The sequence below is a fragment of the Salvelinus fontinalis genome, chromosome 30 (genome assembly GCF_029448725.1).
Source record: "Salvelinus fontinalis isolate EN_2023a chromosome 30, ASM2944872v1, whole genome shotgun sequence".
In the NCBI taxonomy this organism is placed as follows: Eukaryota; Metazoa; Chordata; class Actinopteri; order Salmoniformes; family Salmonidae; genus Salvelinus; species Salvelinus fontinalis.
The window spans coordinates 15,721,443-15,738,760 of record NC_074694.1 but is presented as its reverse complement, the minus strand read 5'-3'; the positions used below and the strand labels follow the sequence as shown (position 1 = coordinate 15,738,760).

At 40.0% G+C, this 17,318-nt stretch overlaps 3 protein-coding genes across 20 annotated transcripts in view; 1 reads left to right on the top strand and 2 right to left on the bottom strand.

The window, feature by feature from the left end:
• Positions 1–39: 39 nt before the first annotated feature.
• Positions 40–2,506, bottom strand: LOC129828719 (BAG family molecular chaperone regulator 2-like). The gene is made up of 3 exons (XM_055889881.1): positions 2,261–2,506; positions 1,605–1,714; positions 40–749 (listed from the first exon to the last, which is right to left on the bottom strand). The coding sequence occupies exons 1-3, from the start codon at positions 2,383–2,385 to the stop codon at positions 355–357; spliced, it is 630 nt and encodes a 209-aa protein (XP_055745856.1). The 5' UTR covers positions 2,386–2,506; the 3' UTR covers positions 40–354.
• Positions 2,507–2,770: 264 nt separating this feature from the next.
• On the bottom strand, positions 2,771–14,462 carry znf451 (zinc finger protein 451). The gene is given in 14 exon segments (XM_055889880.1): positions 2,771–3,037; positions 3,809–3,883; positions 4,290–4,367; positions 4,469–5,979; positions 6,222–6,369; positions 6,671–6,830; positions 7,413–7,539; positions 7,650–7,800; positions 7,996–8,104; positions 8,236–8,349; positions 8,961–9,044; positions 13,717–13,776; positions 14,356–14,381; positions 14,384–14,462. Coding segments are annotated over 14 exon segments (2,748 nt in total). The 5' UTR covers positions 14,448–14,462; the 3' UTR covers positions 2,771–2,996.
• Positions 14,463–14,963: 501 nt separating this feature from the next.
• LOC129828714 (dystonin-like) overlaps positions 14,964–17,318 on the top strand; it is a 200,145-nt gene continuing 197,790 nt past the window's right edge. For 7 of the 18 annotated variants that reach the window (XM_055889864.1, XM_055889866.1, XM_055889860.1 and 4 more), the window contains exons 1-3: positions 14,964–15,320; positions 15,736–15,770; positions 16,281–16,469. In XM_055889864.1, coding sequence (XP_055745839.1) covers positions 15,140–15,320; positions 15,736–15,770; positions 16,281–16,469 — 405 coding nt within the window. In that variant the 5' untranslated portion in view covers positions 14,964–15,139. The remainder of the gene's footprint in view (positions 15,321–15,735; positions 15,771–16,280; positions 16,470–17,318) is intronic. The other 11 variants (XM_055889877.1, XM_055889859.1, XM_055889858.1 and 8 more) reach the window with 6 other exon arrangements.

Below are 17,318 nucleotides of genomic sequence, written 5' to 3'. Positions count from 1 at the left end.
ACTGAACAGACATTCAAAACAATAATGTGACGATGTTAGTAATGTTAAGATGTGTAATACTTTTTTATATGCAATATTTATGGTGACAAGGTTTGAATGTGACATTAGTGGTAGTAGAATACAGTGGAAGTCATAAGGGCTTTTCAAATGTTCAAGGCAAAGCACTTTACAGGTTTAAATGATATGGAACGGACGATATGCATATGCCTTATGCCATGACAGGAAGACGGGCGGATGCTATCTTTCACTAATTATGAGAAATAATAGTATGGTAATGAGGAGTTTGGTCTCCCAATGTATTATGACTTTCTATTAATTAGGGCTGTTATTGGGGTTGAATCAGCATGAGTGCCTTCATTTGCCATTGGCACTGTTTAAGTCATCCACTTTCTGATGATCCATTATCTTGATATTCTTCTCAGCATTATCCACGTTCCTTATCAGAGTTTCCAGCCTCCTCTTGATTTTTTTCTGATCTTCCAGAGCGCAGGTGATGACGATCGTCTGGAATTTTGTATCGATAGGAACCGGTGGTGCCTCAGTCACACAGGCAGCGTGCAGTGCCATCAGGCACTTTCTGGCCCCACCCATGTCGTCAAGCAACTTTGCAGCAAGCTCATCAATCAAAGAGGTAGCCTTGCGTAACGCAGCCTCCTGTGTGGAGTTTCTAATGATTTCCACTGATATTTCAACTGTCAGCGTCCTACCAAGAAGACGGTTAGCAGTTAAAGATAGCTCCTCTCTCTCTCCTGAAAAAGAGAGATAGCACAGTGTTATCAGATGTTGGTATTAAAGGCCAGGTGCAGTCAAAAAATGTATATTCCTATGTTTTATATATATATTGGAATAATACTGTAAAATTGTGAAATCACGAGCTAAATTAGGTAATAGACCAATAAGAGAGTTCCAAACCTCTGCCAATAACAGCTAATTTTCAGTTTTCCCCTCCCCACTTAAACCACTCCCAGACAGTACTAGCAACATTCTTGGTTGAGAAATTGCTCTTTTTGCTAAATATATATATAAAAAGAAAAAAAGAGCAATTTCTCAACCAAGAATGTTGCTAGTACTGCCTGGGAGTGGTTTAAGTGGGGAGGGGAAAACTGAAAATTAGCTGTTATATATATATATATATATATATATATATAACATTTTAATTGAAAACAATCACAGTAAGGTGCTTAATTGTTACCCAGAAATTATTTGATATTGAGATTAAAGAAAACGGCTGCATTGGACCTGCATTGGACAGTTCACTAAAGTAAAAGTTTGTCAGAAGTACCAAAACCTTACAGAAGTTCTGTCAAGAAGAATTCCTGTCTATGCCATAAAAGTAGATTAGGCCTATAGTGGGGAATTAAATGGTGTTTACCTTTCCAGTGCATTTTGGATTGAGGTAGGCTGTATAGTTGGATTTGAAAAAGTCATGACAGGACTTGGACTCAACCTAAGACCCTTTTTTGAGATCTTAAAACATCAGTGAGTGAACTATCACTTTAAATAAGAATTTCAACCAGTGAAGTGTCCCTTTGTTTCAACCAAATGTATGCTATATAGGCATAAATTATCCAACCTGAGATATCTGATGGCTGTCAAACACATACCGTCACAAATACTGCGCATTTCTTCACTGTTCTTTATGGACTGGATCATATCAAGTAAGCACTCTCTCTCCTGTTCCATTGAAGTTGCGGCTTCGCGTAAAGCCTCCACCCTAAAACAGATGTCATTGTCATGAGATATTTCGATAGGTTATGTATGGTAAGTGTTAGTACGTGACTCAGAGAAAGTTGTGATCATATTATTCATCCCATTGCATATTCTACAACTGTTTCTCGGTGTTGATTTTAAACATGTTTTTTTTTTTTTTTTTTTTTACAGCTGTTTAAATAAGGTTATGACGTTATTTTAAAAGGACACAGTCTAGCACCGTAAAATATTCAAATAAACCACGGTTGTAAATGATACGGTCATGGAGTGCACTGTAGTGTGCACACGTATTCTGAGAACTTTCTTCCTTCTTCCACTGGCACCGTCTACTGCTTTCTATGTTTAGAATCAGTTTAAACCAGCTGTTGCATGGAACCATAGAGATTGTGTAGCCGAATACCGTGTGTATTCTTCAAAGAAACTAGACAAACAAATGCATATGATAGCGTTACAGTAGCCTACAATGACAAGTGTGCGCTCTGTATTTACAACAAGGATGAATTGTCTTCTCTATACAGTATTCAGGCCAGCTGTCTGTAAAATAGCCTACCTTGTTTCCAGCTGGTCCAAACTTTCAAGTAGTCGTCCGGAGCGATCTGCCATAGACATTGATCTGCTGAATTTGCCATTTGCGGCTTCAGTCATTTTAGCCTGGTGGATTTTCGCTTGTGCCATAGTTAGTTCGTATAATGATCTCCCTCGAGATTAAATTCCAATGAACACCTAACGGTGCACTAGCTGGTCCCAAGAGCACAACCTAGAGGTTTCTGCTTGACAGACAGCGCCACAGAGTAAACATATCCAAACATGGGCTGGAACTTCCCCTGCTGTTTTTACCGACCCATCGGACGAGATTGAGGATTGCATTTCTGGAACGTTCATGAGTGTGGGATTCTTTCTGCACTGCAGCCAGTAGAACGACCTAATCTTGCCTAGTTAAATAAAAGGTTAAAAAAATAATATATATAAATAAAAAACGACGACCTAATCTAATTTACTTGTTGACAATATGCAGACATCCAATGATTAATGTTAAAAGTTCAAAGAAAGAGACAAGGAAAACACTTAACATCTTTATTTAAAAAGAGCTCTGAACATGTGATAAAGATGCATACACGGTATGCCTCGACATAATCTTTACAGTTCATATGTTACTACAGTTATTACTGTGTAATCACATAGGTATAAGGGTGTGGTAAAGTGTAACGATTTTGAAAGTAGCTGATATGTTACATGTGCCATACATCTAAATAAATGACAGGCTACCAGAAGGTAACATTTGCTGATCAGTATTCAAGAAGGCTTCTTTTGAGAGCTTCCTCCATCTCTGTGAAGATAAATTGGGGGGGAACAACAGGGGGAAAAAAATCAAATAATGTCAACTTAAATAAGAAATATAACTGTCACAAAAACACAAGAGACTACCATCTCAAAACCATCCAAAAAGTGTTCATGCTGTTCTCTACACCAACTATCTGAATATCCCAGTGTGCATTAAACGTCACTATGATTTGATTAGACATACTCACACTAAGGTTATTCTTCAAGCATGTAACGCTGGTTAAAAAAAAAGAGAGGTATCATCTTGTTTTTATTATGCTACATCTACATGACCAGATTGGGCAACCGCTTCAAAACTCTTCAGAACCTTTCTGGCCATTCAAATAAGGCAATATGCAACAGGGATTGGCTGATATATGATTAAATCGAATACCGTGAAGTGCAAGACGATATATTGTGATGTGCAAAGACTATACCGTATTTGAACTTTACAAATCAAAACTGTGCAGTTTTACCAGTTAGGTTCTATCAATATGTTGAAAATGAAGTCTAACTGAATGAACTAAGTCTTATTTCTTCGCCACACAAAGATTATTTAATGAGAATGTGACTAATACTATAAAAAAGGCACAAAAATTGCAGTCTGAAATGAGTTAGTCCTTACCGGCGCAACACAATTACAGGATATCGTGATATTTGGATTAGCATATCGTAGAAGACGTCTAACCTAAAAATCTCTCAACTCTAACGTGTAAACTAAAATGTAACTACTGAAAAGGTCCTCAAAAAAACAAAGATAAGTAAAGGTGTTACACACCAATATCAAAGTCAGTTGGCTCTCTTGCTTCTTCTGCACTTAAAGCCAAGGCGCGCTTCATTTCCTCAGATTCATCTGAAACACAATGGAAATGGACAACAAAAAGAGAATCTCAGTTGAAAAAAAAACAGCACTTTAGGAAACATTTCTAAGAAACCTTCTATAGCTGTTTAATATCTATGGTAGATGTCATTCACCAAATCACTGAACAGACCAAAATACAAGAAACCTTCTATAGCTCTTTTACATTTGAGTCATTTAGCAGACGCTCTTATCCAGAGCGACATGAAGGAGCAATTAGGGTTAAGTTGCTCAAGGGTACATCAGATTTTTCAGCTAGTCGGCTCAGGTATTCAAACCAGCAAACTTGAGGTTACTGGCTCAACGCTCTTAACCGCTAGGCTAGCTGCAGCTATGTAATGTCTACGGTCGATGTCACTGAATCACTGAACAAACAAACAAGCAAACAAAACATAATCACCTCCATGGGGTTCAGTGTCATCTCTGACCTCATCCAAGTTCACAGCGATGGCATGTTTCATATCTTCTAACTCCTCCACTATAAAATAAATTATGAATCAAATCAGTTTTCTAAGACCAGGAAGGTCAGTGCAGTGGAAATCAATCACGGAACACGTTCCAAACTCAAAGCAGACTTGCCATTCACTTCCGGTTTAATCTCCACAGCAGCCAGTGTCTTAACAGCGGAGGAAGCGGCTGCCTTCTCCGTACGATTCTCACCTCCATCTCTAGAGCTGGAGCAAGGCTCCAGAAAGCAGTGCTGGGAGTGGTAGTGGTTATGGAAACTGGGCACGTCGTTATGACTCTCCTGACAGGATCCACACACCACGTCAAAGGTCTTCTCTAGCCCCAAGGCTTCATGTTGAGAGTGGACATGAGTCTTAATCTGAGCAAAGGAGGCTACCTTGATGTCGCATGGTGCACATACAAAGCTGCATTTGTCTTCACTGGACAGCCGCTTCATGCATCGTGTGAAAGTAGCCTTCCTTTCATCTTTGGCCTTTTCTAACGACATGCATGGACACAGACATTCACTGGTTGTTGCCAGTTGACTGGAGTTGTAGTTTTCGGCCTCAGTGGGTCTATCAACCTCAGGCACATCCATGAGGTAGTAGTCCTTACTGTGCAGGCTTCTATAGTGTTCCTGGAACTCCCCCTCAGTGTCATACTGCATGCTGTCACAGAGCCCGCAGAAGTAGCGTGTCACTATTTGGTTGCTGTGCTCGTTCACACAGTGCCTGCGTAATGTGTCCTCCTTGAAGAACTTCTGTGGGCAGTGACCACAGGCAAACCTCTGGAAACTGTGGTTTCTCACATCTCTGCAGTGCTTGTGCACGGCTCGCTCCGAGTCAAAGATGTCCTCACACATTCTGCACAGCCACCTCTCGTCCTGTTTTGGGAGACGTGTGGGAGTTGTAGTTCTAGCCCTGGGCTCAGTGGGAGTGCTGGGTCTGCCACTGGTGGAGGGTTTGGAATAGGAGATGGGAGCAGGCTCCTTGTCTGATACCTCTCTTTCCCTGAAGTAAGTGTGTCCACTGTGGGTCTCTGACACATGCAACAGGATGTCCTCGTGACGTGGCATGTCCACCTTGCACAGCCGGCAGTGGAATAGGAAGTTTGAGAGGTGGGCGCCGCCGTGAAAGCGGCTCATGTGCAGGCGAGTGATGGACGACTCACCCATATGCTTTCCACACACACCACATTGATGGAATATCTGATTGGCAGCTAAAAGGTGCTTGCTAGCCATGGCCTCCTCTGAAAAGCGCTGGCCACATTCACAGAACCATGCCACTATCGAGACACTCGTTGAGGGCCCAGCACGGCCATTCAAAGTTCCCCCGCGTCTCTGGCGCTTGGCTGGGGATCCAACAGAATCACCCCTCTCCTCGTCCCTCTTCTGTGATGGGGCAACCGCAGCCCTTTTGGCGTGTTGGATTTCATAGAAATTGCTGTAGTGCAGAATCGCCCTTTCCATGGTGCTGTTGACTTCAGTAATGTGCTGACTCAATTCTTTGTGCCTGTCAACTTGACCTTGGGTGAGGAACAGTTTGCAACACACAGAGCACTGGCCCAACACTTGCAGTTGTTTCATAACCTGCACCACTGTTTTCTCTGCCTCAGCCCTGGCACTGCCTTCTCTGCACTGCACACTGAGGGAGAAGAATAACATGAACAAAATGACAAATAAGATGATTTATCCATATGAAGGAAGTGAGATGTTGACTATGTATGTCTGTAATTGATTTATTTTCTAATACACAGACAAACTGTGTATGAACAATATGTACCTACACTGTAATTATACCTGCCTATGTAACAACCATGTAATTGCATGTACACCAACGCCATACAGAATTCAAAACTACACAAACACATACAGATATAAACTTACTTGAAGTGGGCCTGTGCTTCCATGTGTGAGTTAAGCCCCTTTCGGCATGTTGTACATCTCACGCTGAATATAACCGCCTTACATAAAGCAGTAAGACGATTCTTCGCATATCGTGGGATGGGAACTGGCAATGCTGTCCCTGTAGTTTCTTTTGTTCAGAAAGAGAACAAAATAGCTGGTTACATGTTTCAATAGAGCATACAAACTAATAGCAGTGTATTGGTTATGTTATCCTGTCCAAGCACTATTCATTCGCACAACCTATTTGCTCTACATGCAGATAACTAGTAATGCCACTAACATCATAAACAGAGTCCATATGCCGCTTATCTTTGCTCTTTCCGCCTAAATCCAATTTTCCTGAGCGGAATATTTAGTGTTGATGCAGATTCATATCCTTGTTTACATGATTGATGATACTTAGAGTGGGAGAGGCAGTTAAGGCTTACCACTCATGATGATGGACTGAGAGAAGTGGTTTTTGGCCGACATGTGATGGAGGCACTCGTCCCTTGTGTAGAACAGGAAGTAGCAGACAGGGCAGGCGAAGCAGACGATGGACTGGCAGGTCTGACTGTGGTCATGGTCTTCATTAGGCGAAGAGGACAGCTAAACAAAATAACAATTTCCCCACACAATGTGGGGATGGATTGAAATGGATTGAAATGTGTGTGCATTATCTGTGATTGAAAACTTAAACAAAAATATTAAAGTATTCATTTATATTTAATATTTTTTTTTATCTTAAGAGACATAATAGTATGGCAACTACCCCCAAATAATTGATCTTCCTCATTGGTATTTAGTGCCACTAAGTGTATATCACAGCTAAATGCTGCTCTCTACTGCTTTGGTAGAGATGGACATCCAGTTCCTCCATCCAATAACAAAAGCTGTTGCAGGAATGTGAAGTATTGTTACATTGTTTATGTTTTCAACCTCCAATTTTAAAACAGGAAGACTCTACTGTGTGAAGGTGGTCGGCCGGACGGACTACTTGCAGGTAAAAAGCTACTTTATAGTTTGAAACGGCATTCAGAAATGTCCTTTTTCCCCCCTCATGGTACTTGATTCCTTTACGTTAGGAATATTGAGAGGTAGAATTGCATAGAGCACGTTTGAATGATGTGACTGAACAATTGAAAGTGCTGTCATCTTCTAACAGCGGTTGATTTTACAGGCACAACCAACCATTGACTGCTGATGCACCCTCCAAGCCTCTTTGGTTTCAAAATGCAGACCACAGGCAACGCAAGCAAACAGCTCAGTTGGGCTTCCCTTCAGGTAGATGGTCGGATCACACGGAGAGTGGTCAAACCTGCAAACACAAAGAAAAAAGTATTTCTCAAGGCACCTCATGGCTAAAATAAAAGTTGGTTGTTTATTATGTATAATTGTTACAGAAATATAAATCTCATATTATCTAACCTTTTCAAGTGACCTTCCAGGAGAGGCACGTTGTCATAAACCCGACCACAGTTGATCACTGGACAGGTATGTGTAGATGAGCTACTGGTAGGAAAGGGGACCTGTCTGCGTCTCCAGGTAGCTCCAGTATTGATGATACCAGGTTTCACACCTGAAAACAGACAATGGTAAGACTGAGATGCTGCTTTTCTAACAAATGAAGTTAAACTTTGTGTGTGCTAGTTGGGGCCGTTCATTAAACTTCTCGGAGTAAGTATGCTGATCACTTTAGATCCTAGATCAGCATTCCTACGCTGAGACATTTTATGAATATGGGTCCAGAACTCTAGTACAAAAGAGACATTACCTGGCATCTTTAACCACATGTCCACACAGCGCTTGGCATCATATGCATGTCCATTGGGACTAAATGCCAGTTCCTGCCGCCCATGAGCCTTTTGTGAGATTTGCTTCTCCTGAAATAATGTGAGCAGAGACAGGACCAATATGAAGAACTGTGCAGAGACAATAGCACCCACAAAAGACAAGTGGAGAACAAGCTTCAAATGGTTAATATGATTATCATACCAGCTTGAAGTGTCCTTACCTTGAATGCTTTACACTTCTCTGCTCTTTCCTTTTTCTCCACAGCGACTTGCTGAGCCAGTCTGTCCAAAGTGGAGGTGACCTGAGCCTTCTGTCGCTCAATCTCATCTTCAATCTTCACAATAAAAAATAAAGGTGAACATTATATACTACTTACATAACAATAACATTTTACATTTAATTTTTGTTGTACTTTTCCCCCAATTTCGTGATATCCAATTGGTTGTTACAGTCTTGGCTTATCGCTGTAACTCCACTACGGACTCGGGAGAGGCGAAGGTCGAGAGCCATGCGTCCTCTGAAACACAACCCTGCCAAGCCACACTGCTTCTTGACACACTGCTCGCTTAACCCGGAAGCCAGCTGCATCAATGTGTCGGGAGAAACACCGTTCAGCTGGTGACCGAAGTCGGCTTGCAAGCACCGGGCCCGCCACAAGGAGTCGCTAGAGTGCGAAGGGACAAGGAAATCCCGGCTGGCCAAACCCTGCCCTAACGGCCAGCTGTGACACAGCCTGGGATCAAACCCGTGCTTCTACACCTGCATTCTAGCTGTTTGGGGTTTTAGGCTGGGTCTCTGTACAGCACTTCGAGATATTAGCTGATGTACGAAGGGCTATATATAAAATAAACTTGATTGTTACTTTTTTAACTGGTCTTACACCAACCTTTCCATATGTCATTACAGTTTGAATTTAATTTATTATCTTTCACTTGACACACTCACTGTCTCTGCCATGGGTAAACTGTCATCGTCTTCGCCCTCACTCAGTAAATCAATACACTCCAGTACAGGTCTGAGTGGAGCCTCCTGAAACAAAATAGTTAAATGGATGAGACACTGTCTGAAATAAACTGTTGACTGACTTAGACACTGTCTGATTTTTGTAGAAGAATACGGAACAGTTGTTTAACAATATGGGAACTGTAGTAGATGACCTAATCTGACTCAAACATCCAAGTTTGGGTCAATTTCAATTAAACTAATGCATAGGATGAAAATGTGTAGCCCTTTACACTTGTACCCCTATAAAGGTTGAAAATGGCAGATTTGGAAACAGATAAGCACCTAAATTGGAACACAGTAGAGTAACATGCTATAAATTACGTCAGAGCTCATTCTCTGCGCTTCATATGCGACAACAAGTTGCCCCCATCCCTCCTCCATTTTTGCTTGTCCGAGTGAGGAAAATGCTGCAAATTAAAAGGCCTCAGTGCATTTTGAAACATGAGACTAAGGATTATAATAAATACCACTTTGATGTCATACAAGCAAGCTAAAAACCTGTGACTCCAAATGTGCACTTTACATTTCCATATAAAACTCATGTCATATACAGTGTCAACGTTTATGATCACTATGTTTGATGTACATTTACTAGATGACATGGCGTCATACCCTGGGTTGTTCTGAACAGAATGAGCCTGTTTGCCTATTGGAAAGAAAATTCTCCACGGAACACGGCTATCGGCAAAAAGTACAGTACATGTCAAATGCACATAAAATCAACAGTGTAATGTTTGGATTCAGTCTTGTGTCAGGTGAACTGTCGTGTCCTGTCAACCAATGTCATTTTGTAATTTGGGTGAACTATCCCTTTAACATTGAGGATGGGAGTGGGGGTTAAAAAAAAAGAAAGAATTATCACCTTAATAGCAGGAACAGCATCATCTATATCAGGATGTAGATTGGGACCTAAACTGAACGACTTCAACTACTAATTTCTCTGCACAGGATTTTTTTTACATTTTTTTTTTAAAACTGAGAATACATTACATAGGATGAAGAAACAATACTCCGAGCCGCAGCTCTATACGACTTGTCAGATAAAGAACTGATACTGTACAGTGACTTCAAATAGTATTCACACCCCTTGACTTTTTCCACATTTTGTTGTTACGAAGTGGGACTAAAATGGATTTGTCATTTTTTTGTAAACGATCTAAAACACAATACTCTAATGTCAAAGTGGAACAAAAATTCCAACATTTGTTAAACATTTATGAAAAATAAAACAAATATATATTGATTAGATAAGTATCAATAAATGTTAGAATCACCTTTGGCAGTGATTACAGCCGTGTAAGTCTAAGAGCTTTGTGCACCTGGATTGTGCAACATTTGCCCATTATTATTTTCAAAATTCTTCAATCACTATCTTCTTGGTAAGCAACTCCAGTGTAGATTTGGTCTTGTGTTTTAGGTTATTGTCCTGCTGACAAAGCAAATTCATCTCCGAGTGTCTGGTGGAAAGCAGACAACCATGTTTTCCTGTATGACTTTGACTGTACTTAGCTCCATTCCGTTTATTTTTTATCCTGAAAAACTCCCCAATCTATAACGATTACAAGCATACCCATAACATGATGCAGCAACCACTATGTTTGAAAATATGGAGAATATTTTCATTTTGTACAGGCTTCCTTTGTTTCACTCTGTCAAATGGTTGAGCCATCCTCAGTTCTCCTATAACAGCCATTAAACTCTGTAACTGTTTTAAAGTCACCATTGGCCTAGTAGTGAAATCCCTGAGCGGTTTCCTTCCTCTCCGGCAAGAGTTAGGAAGTATGCCTGTATCTTTGTAGTGACTGGGTGAATCAATACACCATCCAAAGTGCAATTAATAAATTCACCATGCTCAAAGGGATATATATTTCTACCCATTTACCAATAGATGCCCTTCTTTGCAAGGCATTGGAAAACCTCCCTGTGTTTTTGTGGTTGAATGTGTGTATGAAATTCACTGCTCAACTGAAGGACCTTACACATACAGTCCCTTCGGAAAGTATTCAGACCCCTTGACTTTGTACATATTTTGTTATGTTACAGCCTTATTCTAACATTGATTAAATTGAGGGGGAAAAACTATCTACACACAATACCCCATAATGACAAAGCAAAAACAGGTTTTGAACATTTTACTAATTTATTAAAAATAAAAACTGAAATATCACATTTACATAAGTTCAGACCCTTTACTCAGTACTTTGTTGAAGTACCTGTGGCAGCAATTGCAGCCTCGAGTCTAAAGTATGACGCTACAAGCTTGGCACACCTGTTTTGCGGAGTTTCTCCCATTCTTCTCTGCAGATCCTCTCAAGCTCTGTCAGGTTGGAGGGGGAGAATTGCTGTAGAGTTATTTTCAGGTCTCTCCAGAGATGTCCAATCGCATTCCAAGTCTGGGCTCTGGCTGGGCAGCTCAAGGACATTCAGAGACAGTCCCAAAGCCACTCTTGCATTATCTTGGCTGTGTGCTTAGGGTCATTGTCCTGTTGGAAGGTGAACCTTCACCCCAGTCTGAGGTCCCGAGTGCTCTGGAGCAGGATTTCATCAAGGATCTCTCTGTACTTTGCTCCGTTCATCTTTCCCTCGATCCTGACTAGTTTTCAGTCCCTGCCGCTGAGAAACATCCCCACAGCATGATGCTGCCACCACCATGCTTCACCGTAAGGATGGTGCCAGTTTTCCTCCAGATGTGACGCTTGGCATTCAGGCCAGAGTTCAATCTTGGTTTCATCAGACCAGAGTCTTTAGGTGCCTTTTGGCAAACTCCAAGCGGGCTGTCATATGTCTTCAACTAAGGAGTGGCTTCCGCCTGGCCACTCTACCATAAAGGCCTGATTGGTGGAGTGCTGCAGAGATGGTTGGGCTTCTGGAAGTTTCTCCCATCTCCACAGAGGAATTCTAGAGCTCTGTCAGAGTGACCATCGGATTCTTGTCCTTTCCAAACCATGTCCATTGAATTTACCACAGGTTGACTCAAATCAAGTTGTAGAAATGGATCAATGGAAACTGGATGCACCGGAGCTCAATGTCGAGTCTCATAGCAAAGGGTCTGAATACTTATGTAAATAAGGTATTCCTGTTTTTGCTTTGTCATTATAGGGTAGTGTGTGTAGATTGCTGAGGAAAAACATTTATTTCATCAAATTTAGAATAAGGCTGAGACGTAAAAAAAATGTGGAAAAAGGCAAAGGGTCTGAATACTTTCCGAAGGCATTATAATTGTATGTATGGGGTGCAGAGACTAGGTATTTATTTTAAAAACACATGTGAAATACTATTATTGCAGAGTGAGTCCATGCAACTTGTTTAGCAAATGTTTACTCCTGAACTTATGTACTGTAGACATGCCATAACAAAGGGGTTGAATACTTATTGACTCAAGACATTCCAGCTTTTCATTTTTTATTAATTTGTAAAAATGTCAAAGTGGAATAATGTTTTTTGACATTATGGGATAGTGTGTAGGCCATGACAAAAATTCTAAATTGAATCGATTTTAACATTTTAAATGTAAGTAAATGTAATCAATGTAATTCCCAAAAGTAACTTTATCATGGGAGGGCCAAAAACACCTTTCTGGTAAAAATAGTTATAAATTGCTGAGGTGTAGTGACTTTTGAGAACACAAGCTCAAGTACACAGTACAAAAATGAAAAAAATATGAAATATTTTATATTATGCATTTCCTTTTTACCCAAAACTGTATGAATGTTGAAATTACATTTTGTCTAAATATAGTAGAATAGATTTATAAAATGACTAACTATAAGATTTCACCTTCCTTAACTGTAAAATACATAATTGTATATTAGGCGTTAGAGAAAAGGTTCATATTTTCTGAAGATCTCTTGATCAAAATGTTTGCCCCAACCGCTGTGAACGTCTCTCTGTCAATGATAAACAGAAAGTGTTTTTTGTGTAAAATCTATGAATCTATCTCGGAATGTGCTACGGCGACAAAACCACTATCCTGCTGCTACGATGTAAGGATTCCAGGCATATGTGTTGTTAGTGGCTGTGACATGGGTTCAGCCAGGGCTTGATGGACAGTCGGAAGAGCGAATGAAATGGAAGGAGGGACATTCCAGCTTAATGTGGTGTCAGATTTCATACAGGCAGAAGAGACATTCTCCTGTGTCCATGAGAATCAGGCCTACATCTAAATGCAAGCCATTTCGATCTACGGTGTCCACAGATTGATTTATGAGCGAAAATGTTGGTCAGAACCAGTACCAGAACCATGCAAGTCGCCTAAACAGGGGACTTTACATCTAAAAGGTTTTTAAATTCCAGCTAAAACAACAAAATGCGTAAAAAGTCAAGGGGTGTGAATACTTTCTGAAAGCACTGGGTTGGGACTGGCGTGGGGGTCTTACTCATTGTTAGAAAAAAAACACATTTGGTCCAAATCAGATTTTAGGTACTATATGTATTAAATATTATATGAATCCTATATATTAAAAATGGCCAATTTGCGTGCAATCAATAAACTTAATTTCTCAGAGATTATATTTCAACAAAAGAATGTTGCAGGAATGCTAGCTAATCTTATCTGTTTCTAACTACAGAAACGATTTCAGAACAATATATGATGATGGTGGGTGTCATGGCCTGCTGAAATTACATGGAACGACGCAATGACAACATAGTAGAGAAACCTTTGCACCTTTGTTTCTGCAAATGACAAATCACTTACTGACACAAACTCAACCTCATCTTCATCTTCTACTCCAGACGGGGAGGACATTGATTTTATCTGTAGTAAAAAAACGACATAATAAAACAGACAACTCATCCAAATCGAATCCCACTGATAATCAACTAAACTTTGTCAACATCATTATCCTCATCCAGCTGTCAGTATGTCTGGCAGGGTTATGATGACCAATAAGTACATTGTTATAATGATAATAGCTAAAAGTCTAAAACAATGATAGCTAACTACAATTACAATGTCACAAATTGTTTGTTTTAATGCAAGCGTTCTCCAATTTGCCATCACGTGGGTTCAACACTAGCTAGCTATAACCCCTGCTAGCACTAGTATGAATAACTGCTCCTATTCAACACTTTTGCTGATTAGTTAGCTAGCTAAACTAGTTGAAACATTGTCGGGAAAGAAAACACAAGAACAAGGCAGCTTCCTTGGTCTAGCTAGCTAGTTAGCTAGCTAACGATAGTTAGCAGGTCACCATGCACAACATGCAGTATATACTTTGCAGACATTATAAACGTATTTATTAGATACAACCATTTAGCCACACAAGTAGCTTGATAACTAGATTAATGTCGATAAAGTAAATTATGAAAATAATAAGCACGAACGGACACTCACCAAGAAACGTTTTCGTGCAAAAGGGATGTTGATTTTCTGCGGGTGTTGCTGGGATTTGGAGTTCTAAGGAAAAGCGCACGGCGACGCCACATAGTTTCGCAGTGCTGCTGTCGCATTGGGGGGAAACATAAAATTGTCGTGTCGACATTAATTAATTCATGAATTATAAAGGCAATTATTTTTCTGGGGGGAAAAAATCACATTTTACTTTGGAGTCAGGTGGAGTCTATCAGACGCATTTGCCTTTAATCCAGGAAACCGATAAAGCTTAATTTTGACATAATTGTTATGTCAAAAACTTTTCCTCGACGCTTGAGCCTAGCTTGGCATGGGCCTACTAACAATTCTCTATTAAGCAGAGTAATTTCATGACAATTAGGCCTGTGTTATTATAGTTTAGCCTTAGCCTATAAATAGCCTAGCATATTCAATACTACACTATTTTAATTTATCATATATCAGAGACCAGGTTGATGATAGAGACTGATCGTGATACTCAGGCCATATGCAGCATCTTTGCTGTGCCGAGCTCAGATGCTGATGCTCACTCCCCTTGCATGAGTTTAAAAAAAAAAGCTATTCTGCTGAGTCATGGGTTGTTGCCTTACATTATTGAAATCAATAGAACTGGAGGATAGTCTGTAGTCTAGCCTATGTTTCGGGCTGCAATGAGACGTTCACTATATCCTGTCAATAATATTACCTTCGCTTTCAGTATATAGGACAGCAAGCCCAGAGCCGGTTGTCTGTGCGCAGGAGGCGCTGCCCTACATCGCGTTTTATAATGATTGCTGCAGCGTTTTTGGTCTTATTGAGACCGTATAGTATTCAAGTTGTTTTGCTATTATTGCTGCTGTTGCTTGGAACTATTGCAACAATTCTTTTTTTCTGTTGCTGGCATCGGAGGCTTCGTAACGGGAAACATCCCATAAAATCTGTGCTTTCAGGGCGCTCAAGGAGTCGCGGTGAGTAGAGGCGTCGTCAGCATCTTCAAGCAGTGCGGCTAATCCACCAAACCAAATGCGTGGCATGTCTGCAATATGTTCAAGCATTTTCACACGATTACCTGTTAAATATGATATAGCCTAAAGTGTATCCTGTGCTATTTTAAGCTACTTGACACACTTGAATCGCCATTATTTTCAGCAGATAAACATAGCATTGGCTACAGTTTAGTGTAGACTCACTGCTATGTGCATGGCCTTGATGATGAAATCATCTATTACTATCAGTGTCCAAATATATATTTTCCACTTTATTCAGTCTTAATTTGTCTAATGGTAGTCTATGATGTCATTACGATACCCTAAATGTAGCCATGTGCTTTGTGATGTGTTTGAAAGTATCCGAGTGAGTTAAACATCTTTTCATTTGTCCTAGAAGCTGGTCTCCGGACGCATCATTTTCGATCAGAGGTAATCATTCGTTTTTAGTTCGGTCAAGGTCAGTAAGTAGCCAATGTTTTCTTTCAAATACAAGACTGTGAAGGAAGTACAACTATATGCTGCTCTGTGTTACTTTTATTATACTTTACCGTATACTTTTGGGAGTTGTGTTGGTGCGCTATTGTTAGGACTCTGTGTTATGCGCATTGCGCATGTGTGATCAATAAATAATGTGAGTGATTCTGCACTTTATGCAGCTTGACTATTCTGGGGAAAAAATCCACATTTTATTGAAAAATGACAAAATATGCCAACATAGGCGATTACAAATTGAACATTAAAAACCACTTAATTACACAATTAACTTATTAGGTTCATAGCAATCCAAAACCAAAGTTCCATCCATTAATGACAATATTTGTCAGTGTGATCCATAATAATACATTGATCATCCAACTAGTTAAATGTCTCAAGCATATTAAACAATTTCGGCATCTTTTTCTCTCTCCTTTTTGGACATGATGTGCCATGTTTTTACAGGGTTTCAGGCACAGTCCGCGCCATGCCAGGAGGGCACGCGCTCGAGTGGCAGAGGAAAAGCCTCTTGTCGAAATTCCCCAGAGTGATCATCAGAGTGACTCGTCCACAACTGTGAGGAAACGAAAAGTGAAGAAAAGAGTCCTTCCAGACTTCTATCACTCAGTACAAGTCACCCCAACACGCAAACCCGTAGGTATATTCTTGCGTAATTATAGCCTAATGCCAGTCATTGTCATTTAGGGTATCCATTATAAATTAAATCTGCCTTGGTCAATTATCAGTAGGCCGATTTACTTTCTATTTTTCAATTAACAAATACATGCTACAGTGATGATATGGGTCCTTAAATTATTAAAGTAACCAACATAAAATGCGCGCGTAATCCCAATTAACATCGATGCAATTATTGGATGTTTTTTACGCAACAGTTAGCCTTCAATAGTTTGACCTTCCGTACTACATCCTGGCGATGGTATTTGAAGTTGAAGCCTTGAAAGTTCAGCAATTTCTTGATATTGCTCATGTTGTCATTTTACATGTTGATACACGCACCAAGCAAACATTTGACGTAGTACAATGCCATAATAATAATGCAAGCAAATTATTGTCGATATTTTAGATTAACAATCATCTCCATTGTAGGCTACAATCCTTAAGCCTCAACATATGCCAAACTCTACTGGGGCAAAGAGCAGGATGTAGACAAAATGTTGGTACATGTGTGCTTTTGGGTGTGTCTACATTTTCTTTGTTTATTCTGGATGAATCTTGCTCAGTATGGACTTTCAAGTTACAACTGAGATGCACGACTCAAGTTACAACTGAGATGCATGACATTAAGATGTCTAGACCTCTTTGTGTTATGATTACATTGTTTCAAATGGCCAATATTCATTACAATTACCTCTAGAATTTAAAATAGTATAGGCCTATAATAGATTAACAATGTCAATTTGAATGTTACTTGTCCCAAATGTATAATGTTTGGTTTCTGTAAACATGGACATTTACTGATGGATCCTTTTCTCTTGTACCCTC